General features: G+C 45.2%; 2 protein-coding genes across 6 annotated transcripts; one reads left to right on the forward strand and one right to left on the reverse strand.

Annotated features, from left to right (window-relative positions):
* Positions 1-303: 303 nt before the first annotated feature.
* Positions 304-16481, reverse strand: DDX42 (DEAD-box helicase 42). Of its 3 annotated transcripts, XR_009115657.1 has the most exons (19): positions 16438-16481; positions 14475-14701; positions 13716-13866; positions 13081-13142; positions 12055-12091; positions 10496-10645; positions 10170-10274; positions 9491-9610; positions 8940-9116; positions 8317-8445; positions 7989-8088; positions 7737-7784; positions 7160-7257; positions 6048-6324; positions 5348-5574; positions 4037-4147; positions 3437-3538; positions 1225-2900; positions 304-474 (listed from the first exon to the last, which is right to left on the reverse strand). XR_009115657.1 is itself a non-coding variant. In XM_058041769.1 (18 exons), exons 2-18 carry the CDS (start codon positions 14693-14695, stop codon positions 1683-1685), a joined length of 3333 nt encoding a protein of 1110 aa, XP_057897752.1. In that variant the 5' UTR covers positions 14696-14701; positions 16438-16481; the 3' UTR covers positions 304-1682. The 3 variants fall into 3 exon arrangements, 2 of the variants coding, with proteins under 2 accessions (XP_057897752.1, XP_057897753.1); XM_058041769.1 differs by having other exon boundaries at positions 304-2900; XM_058041770.1 differs by lacking the exon at positions 16438-16481 and adding an exon at positions 15573-15724 and having other exon boundaries at positions 304-2900.
* Positions 16482-16552: 71 nt separating this feature from the next.
* Positions 16553-27003, forward strand: CCDC47 (coiled-coil domain containing 47). Of its 3 annotated transcripts, none has more exons than XM_058041781.1 (13): positions 16553-16647; positions 18847-19112; positions 19234-19341; positions 19834-20008; positions 20191-20312; positions 20853-20918; positions 21645-21746; positions 22572-22682; positions 22986-23071; positions 23766-23824; positions 24336-24445; positions 24616-24783; positions 25406-27003. In XM_058041781.1, the coding sequence occupies exons 2-13, from the start codon at positions 18852-18854 to the stop codon at positions 25484-25486; spliced, it is 1449 nt and encodes a 482-aa protein (XP_057897764.1). In that variant the 5' UTR covers positions 16553-16647; positions 18847-18851; the 3' UTR covers positions 25487-27003. The 3 variants fall into 3 exon arrangements, with proteins under 3 accessions (XP_057897764.1, XP_057897765.1, XP_057897766.1); XM_058041782.1 differs by lacking the exon at positions 16553-16647 and adding an exon at positions 16667-16765; XM_058041783.1 differs by lacking the exon at positions 16553-16647 and adding an exon at positions 16797-16816.
* The last annotated feature ends 130 nt before the right edge of the window (positions 27004-27133 follow it).

Here is a 27133-nt window from a genome sequence, read left to right on the forward strand (position 1 = left end):
TGGGCTTTCTTTCCAGGTCTGCCCAGGACCCCATGAGAAGCTGGGGGAAATGAATGACATGCTCTGGGCTGTATCCTTTCCTCTATAAAGTGGTGAAAAATCTGTTCCCCAGGAGACCTTGAAGCTAAAACAGGGTTTGTGAAACATTTTGGGGTGAAAGATACTAAGAAAAAGCACAGGAAGTATTTTATCAATTACAATCCACAACTGCTGGTGAGACAGACACAGTCAGATCTCCAGACTGTCAGCTCTCCATTTGCACATCAGGACAGCCAAAGAAGAGAATAAAAAGCACATGCTGCATATTTTTGTACCAGTAATAAAACATTTACTAGAGCAAGCAGAAAGTAAATGCACAGCTGATAAAGAAAACATCACAATGTCACAAAACCCTGACAGCTTCTGGTACATCTTCCAGTGGAAACGAGCCAGCGGTGGGTGCTGACATGTCCCAACTGAAAAGTTCTTCCCTACCTTGTGGCAAAAAAAAAAAAAAAAAAAAAAAAGAAGTTAAAAAAAATGGGAATACACACAATGAGTTAAAAATGGGCAAGCAAGATTGTACAGATTTACTACATGTGTCCAAAACAAGGCCAGATTTGAGCTGTTTCTTTTCATTAATTGTTTTCTGAGTTCTCCCTAAAGGCTTCTGAGCAACAGATCCCTGAATTTCTGAATCTTCTTCCTTTAGCCACACTTCCTGGGGGGCTCCAGCCTCTGATTGTTGTGGTCTATCTACATTTTCTTCCCTTTTTTGTTTTTAATTTGAAGAAAGCACTCAACCCTCTCAGAACAGAGGGTGCATAGGCACAGCAGAGACACAGGTTTGCTATGCAGGCTTCCACCAGAATGAAGGATATTAGAAAATAGAAGGTTCTTCAAAAGAAAAAAAATATCTGGGCAATGGGATTGGAATTAAAGTACTGACCACAAATAAGCCAGGGAGTCCAACCTACACTTCAAGTGGATTTGTGGTTTGCTGGGATGGAGAGGGATCCCTCAAACAGCTCCACACACACCAAAAAAAAAAAAAAAAACCAAAAAATCAAAATGAAAAAAACAAAAACAAAAACAAAACCCCAAAAAATGAAACCAACTTGCTCTGCCCCACCTTAGCAAAGCAAATTGATACATTCTTAGTGGATGAGGAGAGAGGTAAAGGGTAACCTGGAGACCAAATTATTTGGGGATAATGTGTGAAAAGGAGATGGAGGAAGAACTCACCATACTGACCAAACTGCTGCAAGATTAATGTCTAACAGGCAGGTCCTGAGCATCTCTAGGTGGACTGGACTGGTTTGTAAATGTGAACACTGGTTAAGAAAAGACTAATTTATACTTCTATGGACAACAGTTTCTTAACGTTCCAAGGATGTGGAACACCTTTTTTTTTTTTTTTTTTTTTTTTTTGTCAAGAAGATCTGTTTAAATCCAGCAGAGTCACTCGAGCACTGAATGTTTCAAAGCAGAACCCAGGGAGCTTTATCAAAATGATTTCTTTCACTAAGTGTTGTGTGCACTTCATTCGGGGGAGTCTGCCCGCAGATGAACTCGCACGGGGGCTCTCACGGTTTTCTCCTCCTGCCCCAGCTGCTCAACAACCAGTTCCCAACAACCCCCAGAAATCCTCTGGAAAACGACAACACCACCTGCAGAGATTCCAGGCTGCGAACCCCCAGCTTTTAACTGTCCCACCGGCTCTTCTTCCGTTTTGGGGGCTCTGGCACAGCAAAGCCATCTGTCTTGTTGTCTCGGCTGTTGGCCTCCTTCCTGTTCTCCCCATTCCTGCTCTCGCTGTTCCTGCTGTCGCCGTTGTTGCGGTTGGTGCCCGGCGAGTCGCTGAAGTGCCGGCCCTCGCCGTGGCGATGGACGTCACCGTGGCGGCCGTCGCTGTGCCGGGAGGGGTCACCGTGCCGGCCGCCGCCCTCGCCGTGCCGCTGGCCCTCGCCGAAGCGCTGCCCGTCGGGGTAACGCTGGCCCTCGGTGTAGCGTTGGCCATCGTAGCGCTGGCCCTCGGTGAAACGCTGGCCATCATTGAAGCGCTGGCCCTCATTAAAGCGCTGACCATCGCTGAAGCGCTGACCCTCATTAAAGCGTTGGCCATCATTGAAGCGCTGGCCCTCATTAAAGCGTTGGCCATCATTGAAGCGTTGGCCATCACTGAAGCGCTGGCCCTCGGTGAAACGCTGGCCATCATTGAAGCGCTGACCATCGTTGAAGCGTTGGCCATCGTTGAAGCGTTGGCCATCGTTGAAGCGCTGACCCTCATTAAAGCGTTGGCCATCATTGAAGCGCTGGCCATCATTAAAGCGTTGGCCATCGCTGAAGCGTTGGCCTTCAGTAAAACGCTGGCCATCGTTGAAGCGCTGACCATCACTGAAGCGTTGGCCCTCGTTAAAGCGTTGGCCATCATTGAAACGCTGACCATCGTTAAAGCGCTGGCCCTCGGTGAAGCGGCCACCACTGCCCTCCCCTCGGCCACCAGCGCCCTCCCCTCGGCCACCAGCGCCCTCCCCTCGGCCACCAGCACTGCCCTCAGCGCGCCGCGGGGCCTCGCCGTGCCGACTGTTGCGGCTGTCGTTGTACCGTTCTCTGGCGATGCCACCGCTGCCGCCCTCCCGGCTGTTGGCGCCGCTGTTTGTGCTGTTGAAGCCCTGCGCTCCGGTGCTCGGGAAGGGGGGCACGCTGCTCAGGCTGCCCGTGCTGGTGAAGCCTGGCACTCCCTTTGCCGCCGCCGTGGCTGCCATGGGGCTCTCGGGATTGGCGGCGCTTTGCTGCGCTGAACTCGTCGGGACGGAGTTGAGGCTCCCGGCGCTGGTCCAGCCGCTGGCACCGGCGGCAGAGCTCCCAGTCTTTTGGTTATTTAAACTTGCAGCAACAAAGTGACTCTTGTACTGGGACTGCAGGAAAGGGAGAGACAAGAGAGAGCAGGTTTGGGTCTGTGCTGCCCCACAGAACACGGAGTCATTGTGCGGTCACAAGCCCACCTTGGATTTTGGGGCAGCAGAATTCCTAGAAAAAGTCAATCTTGGAGTGATTACATTCCTCCTGTGCTTATGGACACAGAGTTAGTAACAGGCACCTCCTACCAGACAACACCAACAAGGGAATTCTTACATTGTGGGGTTAATTTTTACACTGAAGAGAAAGAGCTTCTGTTTCCTCTTTTGATTGCAATTACCCTACTGCTGCAAAGAATCAAGCCCAGATGCAGAATCCAGAAAGAAAAAAGAGCAAAGAGGCAGCAGAAAACAAAGTAAGTTTGGCAAATTTGTGCAAACATGTTCAGTCCAGCCTGTACCTAATTCCACCACTTGGGACTGCCATGCTGAGTGTGCTGCAAGTGACACAGCCACAACCACCACGTTCAGCTTCCCTGAAATAACAGGGCTGCTTCATTTTCAGGGGAGAAAAGGAGTCCAAGCATGGAACCAACCTGGAAAGCTGCTTTCATTGCTGTCAGCCTGTCCCCCATGGCCCCCGTGGATGGCTTGTAGGCCTCATAGTTGCTCATCACACTGTTGTTGTTTCCACGGTCCTGTGCAAAAACACAATGGGATAAACCTCTGCAATTGCCCTCACAGACACACTCAGTTCAACCATTGCTCACATGTATCCTGTCCCTGCACTCAGGAAATACATCCACTAAGGATGACAGACTTCTGGAGAGCCCTGAGCAGTGGAATAGTTTGCTCCATTTTTTTTTCCTGCCAAGAATCAGATTGGAAATGGCTGGAAATTTTGAAGTAATTTATTAGCATTTATTTTACAGCGACAGTCTATTTTATGAGGAATCTCCAAACCTTCTGGATCACTCTAGCTCTAAAAAAAAAGCAGCTCTTAACAAGAGAAGAACAGCACAGGACACTTTCACTTGAGATATATGATCCTAACTCTGAAAGATGCTGAGTTGTGAGAACTTTTAAAGCAGACACTGTAATCCAGTACCAAGATTTTTTTTAAATTAAAGAGTAATCAATACTAAGTGAAAAAGTTCCAAGAATCTGTGAACAACCTCTTCAGCATCTCCACTTACAGTATTTTCTGAGCCCAGCCCGGGGCGCTCACGGTACCCCAGGCCACCACCACCAATATTCAGCTTCTTGCCCTTCCCTCCTTTAAAACGGGATTTCCGGAACCACGGGTTCTGTAAGAGAGGGACAAGTGCTTCTCAACACAGGGAATAAAAAGCTTCATAAATGCATGTCATGAGGCTGAGAAAAAAGGGATACTGAGCATTGCAAAAGGAAAATGTAAATACTGTTTTCCATTTAACCACACAGCTGCTGTAGGCAGTGGTGCCATGTGGGTCTGATGCTTTGAGTTACAAATGCTTTCTATGAAAACTGATTGTACACCTTCAACTCTCATTCAGGTTAAGGTTTGCATTCTAATAAACCCAGGAATAAACACAATTTCCAATGCCATCACTTGGGAGCTCTGCTCTTGCTCATACTTTGGTTTCAGTGATTTAGCCCAGTGCTTGGCGAAGGAGAAATGAGGGTCTGTCAGCAAAACTTTCTGTTCCAAGCAGTGGCCTGGGAATGTCAGCCCAACCAGACCTGCTGTTTCCAGGTGTTTAAATAATAGTTGGCTGCACCTTTTTTATGCCCTGCAGTCTCTCCAAATGTGAATAATTATGTCAGTTGGCTTCCTACATGCTCCTCTCAAGGCAGTCAGGGAAGCTCTGCCTCACTAATTCTGTCCCTTCTGAAAATGCTGCCTTTGTCAGAAAAGTATTTACTTTTGGCAGCTGCTGTCCAAGCTACTTGCTAGTGTGTCCACAGGCCTGCTAATCCATCTCTGAATCTGGGAGTTGCCAAAAAGCCTGGGCTCTCTTGCAGCTATAAAGGCAGCAAAATACAAGAAATTAAAGAGTTGGTAAGTTCAGTGGCACAAGCACAATTGCTGCAGCTACCTGTCATGCCTATATATGCAAACCTGCCAGAGCACTGCCAAGCAGGTGGAATGATCAAGCAACAACCCTTTCACAGAGGGAATGTCCCTGTAATTGTTTTCTAGTTTAGCTTTCAACTAAGCTGCATCTCCCAGGTGCCTGCTATAAATCTGACTGTAATGAGACACTGGAATGCTCTGCTGGCATCAGCAGATTACAGCTCCTCATTTCCTAGGCAGTGCCTGGCCCCAAAATAGATCACATACTGTGTTACCAAATCTTCATGGATTCTTTCAAAGGCCATTAAAACCAGTAGGAAACCTACTTTAAACCAGGACAGACCCCCAAAAGGTCACTGCTAACACACGATGGAACCAGCAACATGAGCCGGCTGACTTTGTGCTGAACCTGGAGCGAAACTTCCTCACCTCGAGTTCTGCTGGTTCATACCTGCATTGCCAAATCCAGCAGCTCTTTGGAGACGTGCTGGTTGGCACCCTCCAGGTTCCTGACGAGGTCCCCAGCGAAGTTGCTGTCCTTGGGGGTCAGCAGGGTGTAGGCCACCCCCTTCTCCCCCGCGCGGCCGGTGCGGCCGATCCGGTGCGTGTGCGTGTCGATGTCCCGAGCCACGTCGTAGTTGATGACAGTCTTGATGGAAGGGATATCCAAGCCTCGAGCTGCAAGGAAAAGCAATGTGGTGGGAAGTGTCATTATCCCAATTAACTCAGAGCAATTCCTCTGGTACCAGGGTATCACCCTGCTCTGGTCTTGCAGGCAAAAGGTACATCAGCTGATGAATGAACAGCAACCACTTCTTAAGACACAGCTTTTCTTTCTGTATATTAAAAAAATGTCAGGCTGTAATTTAGGCATCATTAAGAGACTAAAAATAACTCCCCTTGCCAATGCCATGTACTGCACAGGCACAAAGTGAGACTCTTGGGGGTGTCTGTGTAGGGTCAGGAGTTGGGCTCCACGATGCCTGTGGGTCTCTTCCAGCTCAGGATATTCCATGGTTCTGAAAAGCACCTGGAACTGTTTGATTGTTCTGCAGGTGCAGAACCCAAGCTGGTTGCCTTCCCCTGAAACATTCTTGCCTTTCTGCTGATACCCACAGCTTGTCTGAGCTGCTTTCCAGAAGGTCACATACCTGCCACATCAGTAGCTACCAGGATGGGGATCCCCTTTTTCTTAAATTCTGAAATGACTTTATTCCTCTCGCTCTGGTCCATGTCCCCGTGGAGCAGCCCCAGGTTATGATCCTCCTGCTTGAGGTTATTGGCCAGTTCCTCTGCGTTGGCTTTCTTGGTGACAAAGAGGAGGACGCTCCCCGAGGACGTGAACTCCACCAGGCGCCGCGTCAGCCAGTTCCACTTGCTGGGCCCAGAGGGGAAAATCTCCACAATCTGAGTGACATCTTCATTTGCCTAAGGGCAGAAATGTCCTCAGAGTCAGGAAGGTGAGAGCAATACACAGATTTCCCACAGATTCTGCATCACAAGCAATACAGTGCAGTGCAGCTTACAGCATCAACTGCAAGTTTTCTCTGAAAGATTTCATTTTGACACATTTTAATATTTCAAGGATGATGCTCCTATTACACAGTAATAGTTTAGATCAATGAATAGAGGCCCTGTGACTGAGCTGTGAAAGCTGTTGCTTTTCTTAAGCAAAATCAAGGAATTTTTTTCCCAGAAAGAAGAGGCTTCAGGCAGTAATTTCTTTTGTTTTAAAGAGATCTGATGTAAAAACCAAAAAATACAGAGAACTGGTTGAAAGAAGGATGTTCTGAAGGCATCTTGTGAAATTTCTCAACAGTTTCAATATATTATTAGCAAAGTTTCTTCCCAGCCAGTTTATATCTGCCCACTTTGTCAGCTTCCTACCAGATCCCAGCCTGCTGATAGCTCAGCTGTCACTGTCAAGCAAGTCCAGCATCAACATTCCCATGTAAACCATGGGACAGAGTTTTTAACTTTTAAATTCTTCACTGCAGAAGTTGCAATGCCTTTTTTATGCTTTTGAGACAAAACTGAAAGATACAACCACTGATTCAGCCTAATAACAAAAATAAATCCTCACAGTGGAAAGGTCAACAAGATAAAAATAGAAACCCACTATTTCTAAAACTTTCTATTTTTGCTGAGCACAAATTATTTAAACTAACTATAAATGACAATTCATGCAGTTTAACTTAAATTTCAGAGAACAGAAACAGAACAATTCCTTGCTCTGAGTGTCTCACAAGTATTATGGCATTACCTCTCCAATGTCTCCTTGCACAACCCGAATTGGGTCGATCAGGATGTCCCGAGCCAATTTCTCAATTTTCTTACGGAACGTGGCACTGAACAACAGGGCTGGAAGAGAAACAGGCTTCAAAGGCCTTGAAGTAGAAATTTCCTTTCAGAACTGTAAAAACACTGCACAGATGTTGTGAAGGAGGACCTGGATTCCTGAGTGTCAGTGAACTGAAGCTGAGGTTTTATGGGTTCTAATGGAAATTACCAACCACTGTTAGAATACCACAAAATGGAAATACATTACATGGCATCTGAAATATTGATAATACAGGGCTCTGCTGTGAACTTTCTCTCATGGCAGCTCAGAACACTGAATTTCAAGGCATATGAACATGAATTCAGCTAATCATCTTTGCTCTGAGTGCAGTTGGAGGAGGGATTACAGAGAGATGAGTTGAATGCCCACATGTCACAACTGCTCCCTCCCAACAGCCCACGCTCAGAATAACACCAGTGGACTTTGGCACAAGTCTCCTGGTGTGGCTGTGTCCAGAACTGGAGATCCAAGCTCTGCTCCAGACTCACTGTTTACTCACTCTGTCTGTCAGGACGGACGTGGCTCGCGATTGATCTGACCTGGTATTCTGCAAAGGAGAAGAAACGCTCTCATCAACCCTGTAAGCTCATTGTTTAGAAAAATTAAGTCAAAATGCAGTTTCATTGCTTTATTTAACATATAATCACAGACAGAATGAGTGATTCTCATTCACTATTTAATTTTACAGACCCCCTAAGCTGGGATTGAGCACCACTGCTTTCCAAAATAGTGACTTTGGTTCAATACGTACCAAATCCCATATCAAACATTCTGTCAGCTTCATCAAACACAAGGTAAGTGACTCTCTGCAGGTTTGTAGCTTTCTTTTTCACATGATCAATCAAACGACCCTAGTAAGAAAAAAATCCCAAGTTTTTAAAGCACCTTTAAAAACATGTTAATATATACAACGACCTAGCTGCTTTGCATCCTGACTTACCAGAGACTTACAACAGAAAACATCTCAAGGCTTCAGTCTAGAATTAAGTGTCAATATTTACGTCAAAGGAACAGATTTTTTACAACGTTTTTCAAGCTGAGCAGAGCAAAGCCCTGGTTTTGGTGGCCACAGTACTTACAGGTGTGCAGACCACAATCTCTGCCCCCTCCTGCAGGGCCTTGGCTTGCTCCCACATGCTCCCTCCTCCGTACACGGCCACCGAGCGCAGGTTGTAGGCTTTGCCAAAGCGCTTGCACTCCGAGTGGATCTGAGGGTGTGACACAGACACAGCACAGCTCACATCTCACAGCTCTGAGACCACACACCTACCCTGGAAATGCAGCATGGAGCCTGAAATGCCCTCCTCAGTAACTTAATGGAATGATTCCAAACTCCTCAGGGGTGAACACTTCGACACATGTGCATAATTTCCAGTAACTTGAGAAACCTACTTAGGCATCCAACAATAATTTAACCTGCAGGTTCTATCCTTCTGCACATACAATTTGTCACAATGCATACACAGCATTCTTATACCTAAAAATAATATAGGAGCACGGTGCAAAAATTTAAAATTTTAGGTTTGTCATGATTCTTCAAGAATAGCATGGTAAGAAAGAGCTATGATTTGGACCCAGGCTACTCATGCACAAAGTAGTTTTTTCAAATACTTTCCTGATGTTATCTGGTAATTTCTGCCAAGAATTTTGCCTCCTTCTCCAAGCAGACTGGCTGGTACATGCAGGAATGCTACACACCCACCTGCTGGCAGAGCTCCCTGGTTGGGCAGACGATCACTGCGATGGGACCATCCCCTGGTTCCAGCTCCTTCTGATCCATGATGTGGATCAGCATTGGCCAGATGAAAGCAGCTGTTTTCCCACTTCCAGTCTTGGCTATGCCAATCATGTCTCTGCCACTTAGTGCCACTGGAACACCCTAAAAAGAAGGAGATTTGAAGCCCACATTATGCACATCCTTGTGCTGGACAATACAGGAAAACTCAGGTAACAAGGAAAGCTCAGCTCAAAAAAATCCTGAACTTTTCATACATTTCTCTAGGCAAGAGACATTACTTGAATGTTCTTCATTCACCAAAACAATAAAAAAGGAATATGGATATATTTGTAGTGGTCATTCAACAAGGAAAGATGTGGGCAAACTTCTATTTAAAAAATACCAAAGCCATTTTTCTAGAAAAACCCACTCTGCAGGCAACTAGAATTGCACTTGTCTCCTCCTCATGTGGATGAGGGAGCTTTGCATGTGTTATTTTCGTTCTCTTTACAAGTTTGAGAAGTAACAACACTCACCTGACATTGGATTGGAGTGGGTTGGGTATATTCAGATTTCCTAATCTGATGCATAAGTTGCTCATCAAACCCAAAATGAGCAAAACTACTGCCAGGCCTTGGAGGAGCAGCCCCAGATACCTTGGAGAGAAAAAAAAAAAGATATTTTTGAGAGAAAAACAAAAGAACAATCTGTTAAAAAAACCCCAAAAACGTCTCTCTCTGCCTCTGAAAAAGAACTATTCTTTTTGAGTGGACATTAAATTTAATGGGGTGCAAATCCCAGATGTGTTGTGTGAATAAAGACTTTCAGGTATAAAAATTTAATTATCTGTCAAGTGACATGAGCTACTAAACATTGTTTTTACCTCCTTGTGTTTAACTGGTGTTCTACCCCAAATAATTCCCTTCACAGAGGGTCACCCCACTAACACATCAGAAATGGCAAAGAACTAATTTCTGCATTTATTTCCAGTTTTAACTCCTAGCTCTGGAGCTCTTTAGTCCAAGCAGCATTCCTCACTGCCCCACTTTCACAAATCCATAGGAGATTTCCAAGAAATTAGCATCACTGCAGGTGTCTGAGAGGACTGGATCCAAAAGCTGGAGTTCCCAGTGAAAATCCTCATTTAAACTAAGATAGGCCAAAGCTGAAAGGGAGTTCAAAGCTGCTGGGAGAGCAGTTTTGTCACCAGCTTACCCGGAGATTCAGCTTATGCCGCAACTCCACCACCTGCTGCGGGGTCAGGCTGGTGATCTCCTCATGCTCATCATAGAAATTTTTCTCAAATGGTGGGTATTCAATCTGCAATGTAATTAATTCATTACTCAGTTAGTCCAGACTCAAGATTCATTTGTTTTCTGAAGTTCTCAACTGCCTGCCAGAACTCTTGCTTAAATGAAGCCATTTCAAGGAAATTTAGTATGATTTACCAAAGAAAGCACTGAAATATTACAGGGGCCTCCTCAGCTCCTGCTTTCTGGAGTGCCTCAAACAGAACAGAACAGACCAGAAGTGCCTCCTACCTCTGAATGGTCAATAGGTGGAAGAGGATCAATGATTTTTTTGGAAGGTGCAATTGGATTCCCATCACTGTCATACTCCAGGTTATCCTCCTCCTCCTCCTGCACCACGCCAGCCGTGGGGTTCTCTGCCATGTAGCGAAAATACGCTTCCTGCAGCAAAACAGAGCAGCAAACTCACACACCACAGCATGCAGCACTTCTGCTTGAAGGGATGTATGTGCTAAGTGGCTGTTTGCTTTCACACCCACTGAGGAACAAGGTAACTACTTCCACTAAAATTGATTCTTCTAATAAACACCAACAGATACATCCTGAAGGACAAGAAGTGCAAATGAAGAAAACAACTCCGGTGTCAGCTACGCCACAAAGTGCTCCTAAAAGCCAAACTTCTCTTGTGTCTGCTAACAACTCCTTCTACCAAGTCTTGTTATGTTTACCAACAGAAGGATCTATTCTTATTTCCACAGGAACAAAGCATAAAGAACAAAACACTGTAGGTTTCTAACCAGAAAACACATTGTTACTAAGCATATGATACTGATTTTTTTGAACATGCTATGCCAAAGATAGTTTCTTGACTTCCCCTAACTAGAGTTCAGGAAATGAAGAGAAATCTATTTTTCATTGAGTCAACACAAATGTGAAAGAAAGTATTTCAGAAGAGTCCTTCAAGACAAGCCCGAGTTAAGATTCTGCCACCCTGTCATGTGCCATCCTCACAGCTCACTAAGATGTTTGTGTCTCAGGTTCTCACTGGCACACCAGTGTGAGACTTCCTCATAGAGAAAACACCAGTCTTGCTTGACTTGGAGCAAATATTTAAGATCAGATTTATAAAGCAAGGCTCAATTACAAACATACATACATACTCATGTGGATTTTCCATCTTCCTGGCCAGCTAACCCTCAGCCACAGAGCTATGCACACAATACACTTGAACAACAGCTGCCCCCAGGCATAAAGTCACCTCTGCTCAAACTCTGGCACAGCTACACTGGAAGCAGAGGCCTTCAAGGCCACACAACCCTGCCAAGCTCTGCATTAATGCAAGTAACACAAGTGTTAGTAACTACAACTCAGTAGGAAGGTACATTTTGAAATTAAGTCTTTTCTCTTCATCATTTCTGCTGTGATAGTTATAGTGATAGTGATAGTTATAAAGCTCAATGAGAGCTGGAGCTCCTCTGAAAACAGGGATCAAAGAGCCTGATTCTTGCCCTGAACAGACCCCACATTTCACTGCAAGGAGCCTCCACAGTCCAACAGCCTCTCCCTGGTGTCTGCTGGAGCTGATCGTGCTAATTGCAATGTGTAAGATCCTCAGACACTGAACTCAACTTCAAACTGACTGAAAGAAATCTTCATCAGTGAATGCAACTGTCTAATATTCTTCTTAAAACACCTGGAAGGGTAGAGAGCAAGGTAACCACTACAGCTTCCTGCTGAATTGTCTGGATACTGGAATTTTGCTTGTCCCTAGCAGTTAGGTGTTTGGAGAGGGAAAGTTAAAAAATACAAAACAACAAAAAAGAAGATAGAAAGACTGCATAGGAACTCACTTGGTCATCTTCCTCTTCAATGTCATCTCGAATACCCCTGGAAAAACAAGCGGAGAAAAACTTCCCTGCAAGTGTTCCACAGACTCAGCTCAATAGTTTCATTTGATTAGTGCTGAGCTCCAGATTTTGTGGAAGACACAACACTATCAACAGGGCAACATTTATATTCCCAACCCATGGAGTTTTCATATCTGGTGCCAACCATAGCAGTGACCCTGCAAAGACTTCTCTTTACTTCTAGTACTGAGACTGAAAGATTAGGATTCCATCTTCCCAGCAGAAACCACATCAAAGATCATCCTGGTCTAAGCTCTTGATGCTACAGAAGTCCCATAACTGAAGAGGAATATGAGCCAGGAAGTGCAAATCCAGTTCAGAACTTCCCCAGGTGGTGATTTGGATCCAGTGTTCTGTGTCAGGACCACGTATAATCTGATCAACCCCATGCAATGTAACTTCTATCAATATATCTGACATTTCTATCAAGAATTAACAGCATCATTATTTTCCTCAGTCCAAACAAATAGATAAGCTGCATGAATTAAAACTGTTTTAAAATCCAAATGTCATGTGCTATCTCATCTATCAGCTTTCATGTCTAAAACCTAGTCCAAGTTTAGAAGAGTCTCCAGTAGTCCAGGTACAGCAGCACTGACTTATTTTGCTCACATAAATACAATTTTAAGCTAAACCACTGTGATGTCTCCAAGGGTGTGGGAAGCAGAAAAACTACCCAGGCTGATCTGGAAAGTGGCAGGAGTACAACGTGTTGCCCCGATTTCTGTGACCTAGAAAGGCTTCTGGCAGGGATAACTCTCAGTATTGTTGCAGTTTGCCATGGATTCTTCCCTATTATCCCATTTTTAAGCACAAAGCATTACCCACAGCATCTCAAGCACAGGTTAATGATGTTTATTAGGTATATCCTACACTGCCTAATGAACAACCATCATCAACAAAATGCTCAGAATTCTCCGAGCACCATACAAGACACAGCAGGCATGGGAATGAGAAAAGAGAACTTACTTAACGTTCTTCTTTTCCTTGTCTTTATCTTCAAGTCTCTTCATGTCTCGAGCAGCTTGATCCTAGCAGGTCATAAAGTTGTCACACGTTAAAAAGACCAAGATGGTAAAACATGGAAGGGGAAAATGTTCCTAAATAATTAAACCATTATGTCACAGAGAAAAAACTTCTTGGACTAATTTTTGTCTTGTTCCATATGTGATTCTGCTAAATAAATTCTCCTACTAGTACCTTTGAATTTATATACTACTCTAAGCTTGTGACAGTGCTACTGAAAAAATAAATCCCTCATATTCCTCCTGAATCCAACTAAAAATAGAACTGTAGCTAAAAATTAGCTCATGAATACAAAAAATTGCCATTTAGGTAGTGAAAAACACAGAAAACCTTAGTTTGATATTCAGAAACAAGCAGAGCTCTATGTGACATCCTCAAAGCTGTTAAATAGTTAAATTACTGCAAGTCACATCCACTCTCTAATCCATTTTTGAGGTCTAACTAACACCATCCTATATAAACCACAAAGTTAAGTGGCATTTTGACTGCAGCTGCCAAAGTGAGTGACATTTGCTGCCCCTGACTGCACACAGGCACAGCCACAGCAATGAACAAACATTCCCCAAGCTGGCTCTTGCCTCCACTTCAGCCATGAATGCCTCCAGAGGATCATCATCACTGTCAGAGTCTGCTGATTTGGAATGGAACTGCTGTCGAGTGGGGGAATTCTCTGCAGGAATGTAGGGCAATTCCACATTGCTGGAATCTTCCTCTTCATCCTCAAAGTACCTGAAAAAAGTGAACAACTCCCCAGTCAGCACATGGTTTATAGCACTGTGCTGTCCTTCATGGTTTCTGGTTCAGTCAAGGTACCCACATGGACAATAGAAGTCAGTATGGACACAAGCGAAGATGTTGAGATTTATTTATTTACAATTATTCCTGTTAAAAGTTCAAAGCAGGGCAAAGAGATATCATAAAATTGAGTCACTCTTCATCTTTCTTGTAGGCTCCTTTACGTACTGGAAGGCCACAATTAGGTCAGCCCCAAACTTTTCCAGGCTGAATAATCCAAACTTTTGCTGCCTTATTTAATACATTTATGCAGCCAAGTAAAGAACTGTGGAGATCAATGTTTCCCTGTGCAAAACACACCCAAATTTATCCTACTTGGCTCCAACTCTGAGAAGACCATAGAGTGAATAAAATATGTGCTCAAGAGGGGAAAACTGAGGGAGGAAAGCTTCTGCAGGCTACTGTAGCATCTCATATTCTTCTAAGTACATTATTCTCTATTTATTTATATAAATGTCACAGATATTTATATAAATAAACCTCAGAAACGTTAAGCCATTAAAATCTAGAGCTACATAAACATGAGAAGTGACTGCACTTACGCATTCTCCTCGTCAAAATTGGCTCTCTTTGACCCAATTTTGTAGAAGGAAGGCAGCTGAGGAGGCCCCGATTTCGCAAACGCTGCCGAGGAGCCGGCGGTGCCGAAAGCGCTGTGGGACTGCTGAGACAGCTTGGGCTCCTCCTTCTTGCCAGGTGTTATGGCAAAGCCACCAAACCCAAAGCCTCTCTTGGTGCCAGGCCCGCCTTTATTCCAATTCATGGTGACCTGTTAAAACAAGGAAATAAATGAATGCTCTGATTCAGGCAGTTGTAGGTAATTGTCATGATTTTTCTTGTTAGTTGATCGCTTCAGTCATGACACAGGGGCTTGTGGAACTCTGAGTGATAAACAGTTTAATCTGTTTCCCAGAAAGGATGAGACTCTGGTCTTTTGTCAGTCGTATGAACATACCCACAATTCCAAAGAAGAATAAAACCAAAGTGCTTGTCTTCCAGAGCAGGTCGTGTCCTTCAAGGATTACTTAAACACATTTAAGATGTTACCTGTCCTGTTTGCAGTCTAAGGCAAACAAACCCAAGGCCAGAACTTTGAACACCAGGAGGAACAAGAGATGAGAAGACAGCTCAGTGCATATTTTGCTGCGACCCAGCAACCTCCAGAGAAATGGGCCCAGAGCAGCACAAGGCCTGTGAGAGCCCAGGCACATCTCTGCCAAAAACCAACTCAAATTGCCTCTTAAACCACCTTCAGCCATATATATAATCTCTAACATATTTATATGCTCCCCCATCTCTGTTTTTCAAACAGTATTTTAAATCCTCCACATAACAATGTCTGCCCAGAACTTGATTTTCTAAGATGATGACTGAACTGATATATTAATATTTACAGTTTCCATTCTTGAGTAATTTAGTTACCTGCATGGTCAAGCAAATCATACCTGTAAGGCAGGAAAGAGAGCAAGACAACCACTGCTTTCCAATGCTTTATAACTGACTGTCCAAAGGGTACAAGTCTTATTAACCAAATTCTCACACTGAGAATCTTCAATGAGATCAGAACTCACTGGCAAAAAAACAACTTCAAAACAATCTGAAGGTAAATAGTGCAGCTGGTCCCTGTGCTGAACATTTACCAGAGTGGGGCTTGCTCCACAAATCTCGAGTCAAGACCAAAGCTCAGCAGCAGATTTCGGGGGAAACTCTGCTGTTCAGCTCTCCATGGCAGCAGCTGACCATGGAGTCCTGGTTTCCCTCTTGTCCTGACCATCCGTAGCTTTTACACCTGCGGATCTGTGACACTGGGAGATCAAAAACTACAACAGAGGGGTGAGAGGTGGAACCACATTTCTGCTGTCACAGCACAGTGGGAATCTTGAAAAACTGTTAAAATCTGATTGAAATAATTCTCCCTCACTGTACTTATCCACCTTTTTCCCTCTTCCGCTACCTCAAAAACTAAGGCAGACCAGTTTTTATTGCCATACAGCAGCAAAAGTACACGGTCAGCTCGCCCACTCGCCAGCAGCGAGCGAACAGGAGAGGCTCCCCCAGGACGCAGAGAGCGCAGGAAAACCCCGGGGTTCGCTGCCCTGTGGCCCCGTTCCGCGGGACGGAACTCGCGGGACACGGAGCCGCCTGCGGCGCCCGAGATCCGCGGGCACGGCCGCGATGCGCCCCGGCCGCTCCCGCTGCAGGGAGGGACCCCCGCCCGCCGGGCCCGCCCTCCGCAGGGCACGGCAGGGACCGGGCGGGGGGCACAGAGCCGCGGGCAGGCGCTGTCCGGCACACCGGGCCCTGCGCGGGGCCCTTCCCGCCCGCGGAACGGCGGTGCGGGGCGGGCCCTTTGTGCGGGGCAGGCCCGGGCTGCCCGCGCCCGCTCCAGGCCGCGGCTGCGGCGGGTGCCGCCCGCTCCAGGCCCCGCAGGCCGGCTCGGCAGGACCCGCCGCCGTGGCCGGCCCGGCCCGGCCCCGCTCCCCTCCCTCAGCGCCCCGCACTCACCGCAGCCGCCGCCGCCGCCACTTCCCCGGTTACCGGGGCGGGGGGTGGGGACGGACGCACGGACGTGCCCACGCACTGTGCGTGAGTGACGCGCGGCGGCCGCGCGTGCCCCGGCGCAGGCGCAGCGCCCGCCGGTGAAGCAGCGGCGAGTGAGGGCGGCGGGACCGGGCACAGGCGGGAGCGGGACCCCGGCAGCGGAACCGAGACACGGTAACGTCAGCGGCCGCCCCGGGACCGCGCTGCTTTCCCGGGGGGTTCTCCCCGTCACGCGTGTGTGTACCCGCACACCCCCGCACATGCGGCGGGCCCGCAGTGCGCAGGCGCCCCGGTAAGCGGGCGCGGAGCGGAGCGGAGGGCGGGGGCCGGGCCCGTGACTCAGGTAACGCTGCCCCGGCCCCGCGGCCCCGCCGGACGGGACTCCCCGCTCCCACCTCCCCAGGCCTCGCTCACTCCGGGGAGCTCGGTACCGGCAGGGCCCCCGGGAGGAGCCGCCGAGGGCACCGGGCGTGCGCGGCCTGTGCTGCGCCCCGCGGAGCGGGAGGAGCCGGCGGCGGGGCCGGGGGCGGCAGATCGCCGATTTTATCTTGTTAACCTTGACTCGTGTTCCGGGAAGGAGCTGGGAGCGTCCCTGGAGCGGGATAGCGAACACCTACCGGGGGTGGTGTCCCCGGTGAGGGCCCGAGCTGCGGGGCACGGGCGCTTCTCCACAATCAGCCGCCGAGCTCGGCTCTGGGCTCGGGATTTACCGAGCAAGCCCGAGCCGGTGAATGTGCAGCGCAGGCAGCAGCAGCAGTGTTTGCCTTCGGGTTGGTGGAAGTAGTTTCTCTTGCCGGTGGGGTCTGGGCAGCCGGTGTGGAATGGGAGAATGAATCGGTTCATTGGAGAATGAATCGGTTCCTCGGTGGCGTGTGGGTCGTGGAGGGCCTGCCGAGGATGTTCTGCTTCCTGGAATTTGAATTTGGAAGCCCTTCTGACAGATTGCTGACCTGAGGGGGTGCTCCAGCTCTCACCCACCTCTGGTTCAACTGTTTCCTTCGAATTGGCTGCAGAAGCTTATTTTGCATTAAGCTGTTTGGAATTGTTGGGTCTTCTGAAGGTGGATGTGCTCAAATAGTCTTGGAGTTCTTAATGTGAAATGTTAGAGTTTGGGCAAGCAGGTGGCTCTGTTGTCCTGTCATTTTCAACAGCATGTAAATTCTGTCCTATTGAAATAATATTTTGGGGGGGGGGTTCCTGCTTAAATTCACATAAAATTGTGAGATTCCCTCACAATGTTCCAAATTCCTGGGCCTTGCAGAATTTTCCATCCTGATTAAGGTTCTGTGACTATGTTCTGAGCAGGTTTTTGCTGGAGTGAGGAGTGTTTGACAAAGGTGTTTATTTCAGTCGTCCTTGTCATTCATAGCAGGGTTCCCTGCATGAGGCACTCAGAGGAAGGCTGGTCAAATTTAGAAACAAATCATTTCTATTCTAAGTTTGTGAGAGAACACTCTGATTAACATTCAGGTTCCCACTCGGATCTGGTTGCTGGAGGGAGTAAAATGAGCCTGACAGCAGAGCCTGATGCAGCTGATCCTCTGTGCCTGGTTGTGGAGTGCAGCTGGGGGGTTCTGCTGCCTTTTTTGGACCTTGGAGAAGGTGCTCCAACCTATAGGGGAGGTTGGGACTGTTCTGAACTCAAGTAGAAGAGACAACAAGGGGAACTGACAAACTCTGCAGGGTTCTGGCTGATGTGGGGAGAGCTCTGGGCTTGTGAGCCCCAGTTTACTCCTGTGTTCTGGGGAGCAATGCCATATCTGTCCTCTTCCCTTTTTTTTTTTTTTTGGCACAACTTCCAGCAAAAGGTCTTTGTCTCTATGCAGAAATCACGATGGGACACTGTGGGAACTTAGTTTTGAGTGTGCAGCCTAGAAAAATCACATCTGTGATTTTGGACCAGCAGAGGCTGTCAGAGGATTGCTGTTTAAATGAACCAAGTGCATTTTAAGATTTACTGCTGCTGTTGCACATTCAATGCTCCAGCTGTGCCTAATTGCTAATTATTAACAACTGTAGACACAGAATGTGGTCTTGGAAGTGAGCTGGCTGGGAGATGCTATTGGAGAGTCAGTTTTGTAGCAGAACATCCCTGCTTTCCATCTCAGCTCATTTGAACAGTGTGGCCAGGTGTGCATTTGCTGCTGCCACAAGCACCAGAGTGCAGAACCTCTCCTTCAGAGTTATTTTTTCTTGTACCAGTACTTTGTTCTTTATAGAGATGGCAAGATCAGGCACAGGTTTATTTCTCTCTCTGGTCTGACTCGTGGTGTTTTCAAATTGTGCATTGTGGGTTGGGGGTTACTGGAAGTGTGATATAACAGAACTGACAAGGACTTTTTGCAATGATTGATTTGATTTTTTTTTTTCCAGTGAAAATGAAGAATTTATATATTTTTATCGCTGTCCTGTTCATCCCATGGAGCTTTACTTTGGCAAAGTATGATGAATTTGAGGATGGAGATGACATTATGGAATATGATGATAATGACTTTGCTGAGTTTGAAGATGTGAGTGAAGATACAGTCACAGAGTCTCCTCAGAGGATCATCACTACAGAAGATGATGAAGAAGAAGCCACTGTAGAGCTTGAAGGTCAGGATGAAAATCAGGAAGACTTTGATGATGCAGACACACAGGTAAGGCCTTGCCTCCTTCCTCAATGTGTTTCCTAATAGTGTCTCTGCACCTTTCTTTTTCTTTTTGGATTTTACTTGCTGGGCTTTGGATTTTCATGCTGTTTGTGATTTCATCCTTCAGGAAGGTGACACCGAGAGTGAGCCTTATGATGATGAGGAGTTTGAAGGGTATGAAGAGAAACCAGATGCATCTCATAGCAAAAGTAAAGACCCCATAACAATAGTTAATGTAGGTATAACTGTTGATCCAGTGTCTATTTGGAGTTTCATCATTTATTTTCTTAAGACAGTATGCCAGGAATGTCACTGGGGTACTGAACAATGAACACAGTGTGGTTTTAGCTGGTCTGTGGCTTAAGTGTCAGATTAGGACTTGTCAACTCAGTTGATTTTTGAAGCCAATCTCTCTGCCCACCCTGCATCACCTTTCTGCCCCCCAAAATTGTCTTTCACAGAATGATCAGGTGCTCAAGGTCTGCATTTTTATGGAAGTGAGTACTTTTTTTCTGTTAAGCAGGTATTTTGGGAATGCTGTTAGCAGTTGTTTCCAGGATGATTACTGTGCCCCAGTAAGCCAAGTGCTTTATGTAGGCTTAGCTCTCCCCTGTTGCCTTTGTGGAGCTTATTGGATGGAACTTCACTACTCTGTGTTTCCCAAATTTTTGTGTGTTAAAATCCACTTCTTCAATATGTAAATCACAGCTTCTGTTCCCTTACACAGGTCCCTGCTCACCTTCAGAACAGCTGGGAGAGTTATTACATGGAGATCCTGATGGTAACAGGTCTCCTGGCTTACATCATGAACTACATCATTGGCAAGAACAAAAACAACCGCCTGGCTCATGCTTGGTTCAACACTCACAGGGAGCTGCTAGAAAGTAACTTTGCTCTTGTTGGTGAGTTCATAATGACAAGGATCCATTTTTAGTATTTGAATAAAGCTGGGTTTAGTCTGGCTTTTAGGCTGTAGAGAATCCTCCTCTGTACTGTGGTATTGTGAACTGTAAACATTCTGCTGAACTGTGGTGTCTCAATTTGTGAGTTTAGATTGAGGTTCTTTCACTGTTGTTTTCCTCAGGGGATGATGGCACTAGTAAAGAAGCTACAAGCACAGGGAAACTAAATCAAGAAAATGAGCACATATATAACTTGTGGTGCTCTGGAAGGGTGTGCTGTGAAGGAATGCTCATCCAGTTAAAGGTAAGAATTTGGGAGTTTGTGGTGCTGTTTACATGTCACCAGTTGTCAGGTTCTAGAGGCTTTTCCATTCCTGTGTGGGCAACATGGAATCCCAGCTTGGCATTTGTGCTCACATGCAGACACAGAGTTCTGAGTACACACACATGAGCAAAAACTGGTCATCTAAAGGTCTGTACAGACTTCTCTTCTGCCCCTCAAAGTGGCACTAAAGAGCAAGTGCTTGCAGGAAGAGAGTAAAAACCAGAGGTGTAGTGTGAACAGAGGTAACTGTAGGCTGAGGAGCCTATTTGCCACTTAGAGGGATAAATGGACTAGCAGGAATTCCAAGGAAGAACAGCAAAGTCAAATACAAAGCCCTGGACCTGGGCTGGAACAGTCCCACAGTTCCTGCTCTGACTTGAATGACAAAGCCCCGAGCAACTCCTGCAATGCAGAAAGCGGGCCTGCTTTTGAGCTGTATTGGTCACACAGGGAAAACTCAGGTCAGATATTAGGAAGGAGTCTTTTAGTGTTGTCTGTTCAGCTGTTTTGTGTTTTCAGTTTCTCAAGAGGCAGGATCTGCTGAATGTCCTGGCACGCATGATGAGGCCGGCGTCAGACCAAGTGGTGCGTACTCAGCCCTTCACATTAGCTCTGATAAACTGTTGCATTCCTTCAGTTCTGCTCTGCTGCTTTTGATCGTTCCAGGTGATTTCTGTACTATTCCATATCTTCCAGTTCAGTAACTAGTGAAACAACCTCAAAGAATTGTTTGTATTTCTTCCCTGCCTGTGAAATGCAAACTGCTGATGACTGGAAGTTGCTTTGTCTGTGGATTTTATCATTCGAGTGGTTTTGTGAGTCTGTCATGATTCAAGAGGTCATATTGATAAGGAGTGGTTTTACAATCTGAAATAGTTAGTGATTGTTCATCTGTCTGTTCAGTCTGCCTGAATAGGACTGCTTAAACCCATATGTTGGTCTGGATATTATATTCTTAATGTTACCTTTTGCCTTCCAACTTGCTCTTAGAGAGCATAAGTACCAAGAGAGGTTACATTTGGAAGAACAGTGACTGTGTGCACTGTGAATACTCTTCCCATGCAAGTAAATTGTATTTACTTACATCAAAATATTTAATTGCAAATTATTTTTACAACTCTGTTGTTTTAGTCACTCTCATTACAGCATGATACTGCATGGTGTGCTCAGTCTTTAAGACATACTAAAAAGCTTTAAATCAACCACCTTTTTCTTAGCTGTGTCTGTCTTTGCTTAGTCCTTGTTCTTAGGAATCAAAGTATCAAACAAACATTGAAATCTGACCAGGGCTAATAACATTCTGTTTCACAGCAAATAAAAGTGACAATGAATGATGAAGATATGGACACGTACGTGTTTGCTGTTGGAACCAGAAAAGCACTGGTGAGACTTCAGAAAGAGATGCAGGACCTGGTATGTACATGCACGTTGATAAATAATAGCATATAAGAATCTAATCTGCATATTCGTGGTTTTCTTGGGAAAACCTGTGACTGACCTGTTGGAATTTGTGTGGAAAAGATATTTCCATTTACAGATAAAAGTTTAATGGAATCAATAATGAGAAATGCTCCCCCCCATCAGACCTGCAGGGAAAGAGGCAGTGGAAAGCAGCTTACACCTTTCTTTTGGGGTGTAGTTGGTTTAAGTACAGATTTTTGTCAGCAAATATGAGTGTCATTTCACCTCGTTTCATTTGCACAAAAGACTTCAAGGATTGAAAAGTAAACTTAATTAGTGATATGTGATGTGGAAAATTTAGGTTTTAGTCATCTGTTTTTACATTATCATGAAATTAAAACTTTCCATATGTTCAAGCCATGAAAAGAATTGCAGAGCTTGCCCAGAATCCAGTGATAACAAGTAATGTTAAAAAAATCTTTTCTCTCAAGTAATAGCATGGTGTGTGGTTGGTAGGATGCCAGTTTTTGTTCTGTTATCAAACAACATAATATAACTAAATGCCTTAATCCACTTTGAACACTCCAGAATGTATGTATTAGAATTATTTTATCTTCTCCCTTAAAATGCTGACTTCTGAAGGAAAATACTAGCTTAAAGACTGTTGATGCAGTGTGCTTTACTTTGTTTGAAATGTCCCTAGCCAGGATGAGTGAATGAGTGTAGTTTTTCTTGTTTCTTTCCAGGTACTTTTAGAGGCCCCTCTGTTCCAGAACAGTTCAGTCTGATGAGATACTTACAGGCCTGTGTTTATTTTTCTTTTTCTCTTTGAAACAGAGTGAGTTCTGCAGTGATAAACCTAAGTCTGGTGCAAAATATGGGCTTCCAGATTCGCTGGCCATCTTGTCAGAGATGGGAGAGGTCACGGAGGGAATGATGGATGCTAAGGTAAACTGGAATGAATTAATACAAATACTCCTTGGTAATCCTGGCATTTACAACTTGTATGTTCTAAAAAAGTTAAAAATTCAAGGGGAAAATTCATATCTTTATCAGTGTCACTGTGGCAAGCTGGGCACAGCAATTTCCTGAGTGATATATAGAACGTAGAATGGTTTTGATTGGAAGGGACCTTAAAAATCATCCAATCCTAACCCCTGCCATGGGCAGGGAACCTGGCAAACCCCTCTGGAGTGGGTAGGCTGCAGCTGGATTGGTGGGGGGAAAAACTAACCCCTGTTTCTCTTTCAGATGATCCATTTCCTCACACACTACGCTGACAAGATCGACTCCGTCCAATTCTCGGACCAGTTCTCCGGTCCAAAACTTATGCAAGAGTACGTATAAAGCTGTCTGTCAGCAACACACAGGCAGCAGCTCTGCTTTTCCCTGAGCCTCCTCGTCCAGAGGTGCTTTAGGGGCTGCTTCACAATTGCCAGGTGGTGGGTGATGTGTCTTATCTGAATTACCTCGTAGGTTTTTGCACATGTCTGTGTATTATGCTCACAGGCATATAAATAAATGAAGATAAAGGAACACATTTGGATTTAAATATGAGACAGCTTATGTGTATACCTTGTACTAAAATTGTTGAGGATCTGTGAAATGTAGGCCTGAGATTTTCACATTAGAATACTGTGGGATTTTGGGCAGTGAATAAACTCTTGAGAAAATATTTTGTTCTCCTAAAATATTTAGAGATCTTTAGTGGTATAAACAACAAGGGGTGTGTGAAGCTGAAAGTAATTCAAAATACACAGGCCTTCTTAGTGCTCATGTGCCCACTTGACATTTGAGGGGCTGATGCTGTATGTTTTCACACTCATGCCTTTTCTCTGCCAGCTTTTGGGTAAAACACTTCTGGAATCTGATTAGTTTGAAACTTAACTTTTGGTTATAGCCAAGCTTTTAATGTTTATGTTTTTCAAGTACTTTCCAAGTGGCTTTTGGTTCTTGATGGCATTTCAGACGAATGTTAGTTACTTTGTATTTTGCTTCACTTTTTTCCAAACACTTGTTTCTTTCCTCCAGGGAGGGCCAGCTTACAAAACTGCCCGAAACTAAAAAGACACTTTTGTTTACATTTAATGGTAAGGGCTCTGTTGTCTGTGTGTCTGGGGGAGTGTGTGGCTTTGTTTGGGTAATTACATGCTCACGATCTCTCACCTGTGGAAGATAATGTGTGATGAGTGACTTCAGTGCATGTAGCAGGATCACTGGTTGATAAACAGAAGGCAGCAATACACTGGGGACTGAGCAGCACATTGTCCTGATAACAGGACACTCAGTCCTGCTGTTATTGACCTCAGCTCACACTCCTCTCTCTCAGGGTGGTTTGTTTTTAAACCACAAGCCTTGCAGTTTGAACATGCACAGGCTCAGTTGGTTTACCTGGTTTGAAATAAAAGTGGCCTGTTGGGAGAATTCTAGAAAATAATAGATCTTCAAATCTCTTAAAAATTGAAGTCTATAGCTCTAAATGAAGCTTCCTATAGAGCAGGATAAGAGCATCTTTATTTCATGAACAGTGTGAGCCATAAGGGCAGCAAGCAGACGAGTACTGCCAGTCTGTGTGAATAAACAAGGAACTCTTTATTTCAGTGCCTGGTTTAGGCAACACTTCCCCAAAGGACATGGAGTCTTTGCTGCCTCTGATGAGCATGGTTATCTACTCCATTGACAAAGCAAAGAAGTTCAGGCTGAACAGAGAAGTAAGTAGGGCCTGGTTTTCTGTCTTCTGACATGGTGTGAAATTGGAACCATTACCCCTGGCTCCTTATGGATCCACTGGATCCTTCTGCTTCTGTACGACTGGTAGAGATCCTGCATCCTGCTTGTGGGGAAATCGCTACAAACTGCCTTTGCTTCTCTCTGTGCCAAGGGTAAACAAAAAGCTGACAAGAACAGGGCTCGGGTGGAGGAGAACTTCCTCAAGCTGACTCACGTGCAGAGACAGGAGGCGGCGCAGTCCCGGCGTGAGGAGAAGAAACGGGCGGAGAAGGAGCGAATCATGAACGAGGAGGATCCCGAGAAACAGCGGCGGCTGGAGGTGAGGGCACCTTCCCCTTGCTGCAGGCTGCTGGCACATCTGTCACAGACACATTTGCTGAAAAATCCTTTCCTTAGGATTTTTTCTCCTGATAAGCTCAGGAACAAAATGACAATGGTTATCTGCTGCTGTGGAATGCAGCAGGTGCATCTGTGATTGGTCTCATGTGGTTGTTCCTAATTAATGGCCAATCACAGCTGGCTCAGACTCTCTGTCCAAGACACAAGCCTTTGTTATTCATTCTTTCTTTTTCTATTCTTAGCTAGCCTTCTGATAAATCCTTTCTTCTATTCTTTTAGTATTGTTTTAATATAATATATATCACAAAATTATAAATCAAACCTTCTGAAACATGGAGTCAGACCCTCATCTCTTCCCTCATCCTCAGACCCCTGCAAACACTGTCACAGCAGATCCCTCCTGGGAGATCTCCAGGGCTGCCTGGAGGGATAGCAGCACTGGCAACTTTGATTTCTATTTGCTGCTCCTTTCTTAAACACACAAAGGCTCCCGGTGAGCTGTGCTGTGGTGCTGCAGGGCTTTGTTGTTTGGTTCTGAAAGGATCTGCTTGGTCCTTGAAGAGATCACCTGTGTTGATTCAGATCCCTGTCCTTGCCTGCAGGAAGCTGCTCTGCGGCGTGAGCAGAAGAAGCTTGAGAAGAAGCAGATGAAGATGAAGCAAATCAAAGTGAAAGCCATGTGACTGTGCTGTGAGAAGTGGCTGGTGCCACCTGTGGAACTGTAATTCACAGGGTACAAAGACCATCATAACTCCATAATCCTCTGATTCCTTGAACACTAGTAACCATTAAGAGAAAAGTTTTTGCATTGGTGTTACTTATTTAAGTATTACAGCAAAATGTGTGGAGAGCTTTGTCTGGCAGTTCTGTTCCAGGTGGTACAAAGTTTTGCTACTTGTCTGTTAAAAAAAAATTGCAATATTCTTGAATGCTTTTTGTCATTTGTTCTTTAAAAACAGAAGATTGTAAACCTGTCCATGTGTGCTGGTAACATATTCATGCTTTGGTTTTAAACTTTGGTTTTAGTTATTGTGAGGGAGAGGGGGAAAGGGGAAAAACTTAGGGGGAGGCAAACTGCACAATAAACATTTACTGTGTGCATTTATTTGCATCAAGGCACAACACTTAGAGCCTTCCATACACAGTATGGATTCTTCAGGGATTTAAGCCCAGTAGAATAGAAGTTCTAACAGAAGTAGAAGATTTTTTTATCTTCATTTTTTTTTTTACAAACAAAGGCCTGAAGCAGTATTAGGTCAGCTGTGGGCATGATTGGCTTATGTGTAAAACACAGAGATGGTTGAACCAAGGGAATGGAATACATGGACAGTTTCCTACTTGTTTGGATACTGCAAACTTAACCCAATGTGGGATCTGTGATGCCAGCACAGTGTTCCTTCAGGAGTGAGTGCATGGTGAGTTAGCAGTTCAGCCAGCTTTCCTTCAGTATTTTTATCAGTTCAAGTTTGCCTCAACCCCTTCTCTCCTGATCTCAGCAGCTGCTGCCCAGCTCACTTCAGCCAGGAGCCAGATCTAGTGGAGTACCTGCAATTCCTGATCTCCCCAAGCCAGTGAAAACTTTCAGAGGATATTCCTCCTCCTCATCTGGTCTGTTATCTCTTCAGGGTTTTGAATCTAAATGGGAAGAATGAAGTGAATGCCCTGTGCAAGCACTTCGCTGGGAGAGCTCTGCATTTTATAAATGCTTCCTGTCCAGAAGGCATTTTATTGTTGCTTGTAATAGACTTTTAACAGTTTTGTGGGGAAACAATGTCCTGCATTTTCTTGTTCAATACTTCGTGGAAACTTGGTTCTGAGGCAATAAGAATTAGCTGCTGTTGAAACAGCAATTGCTTAAACTCCTTGTTCCAGCATGGGATACTTCACCCTGATTGAAATGCAAATGTCTGTAACCTGATACATGCAAATACATTAATTTTATAATGGTTGGTAAAATTATTTAAAACCAAAACTAATGTAGATTATGTGAAATTTTAGCACTATTTAGCTTTAAAGATTAATATGTTATTGTTCCACAGAGTTCTTTGAAAGGAAATACTAGTTTGTGCTCTTTTGAGTAAGTGGACAGCTTTCCTGAAGTCCCATCCAGTTGTGGGCCATGGCAGCTAATTTTGTAATACAAACATTCAAATGAACAATCTAATGAAGAGTAAAATATAATTGAAACACTCCTGCTTTACTTGGCTTGTCTCAGTGTTCCTTTCATTCAGTAGACTCTGAAAGGCTCCTTTGTGCTGGTGAGTTTTGGTGTGGGTTGTTAGCAGCAGGAGGAGCTGGTTCCTGCTCAGGAGGGCTGCAGGAGCTGTGTC

This window comes from Melospiza georgiana, chromosome 28 (assembly GCF_028018845.1).
Source record: "Melospiza georgiana isolate bMelGeo1 chromosome 28, bMelGeo1.pri, whole genome shotgun sequence".
NCBI classification, from domain to species: domain Eukaryota; kingdom Metazoa; phylum Chordata; class Aves; order Passeriformes; family Passerellidae; genus Melospiza; species Melospiza georgiana.

Excerpts from the sequence above, each read along its gene's own strand:
- DDX42 (XM_058041769.1), bottom strand. The coding sequence starts at position 14,695 with ATGAATTGGAATAAAGGCGGGCCTGGCACCAAGAGAGGCTTTGGGTTT. Across the intron at positions 13,867-14,474 it reads AATTTTGACGAGGAGAATGC|GTACTTTGAGGATGAAGAGG; the intron begins GTAAGTGCAGTC and ends CACTTTTTTCAG. Across the intron at positions 8,089-8,316 it reads AGATTGTGGTCTGCACACCT|GGTCGTTTGATTGATCATGT; the intron begins GTAAGTACTGTG and ends TTTTCTTACTAG.
- CCDC47 (XM_058041781.1), top strand. The coding sequence starts at position 18,852 with ATGAAGAATTTATATATTTTTATCGCTGTCCTGTTCATCCCATGGAGC. Across the intron at positions 20,313-20,852 it reads GAATGCTCATCCAGTTAAAG|TTTCTCAAGAGGCAGGATCT; the intron begins GTAAGAATTTGG and ends TTGTGTTTTCAG. Across the intron at positions 22,683-22,985 it reads AGGGAATGATGGATGCTAAG|ATGATCCATTTCCTCACACA; the intron begins GTAAACTGGAAT and ends TTTCTCTTTCAG.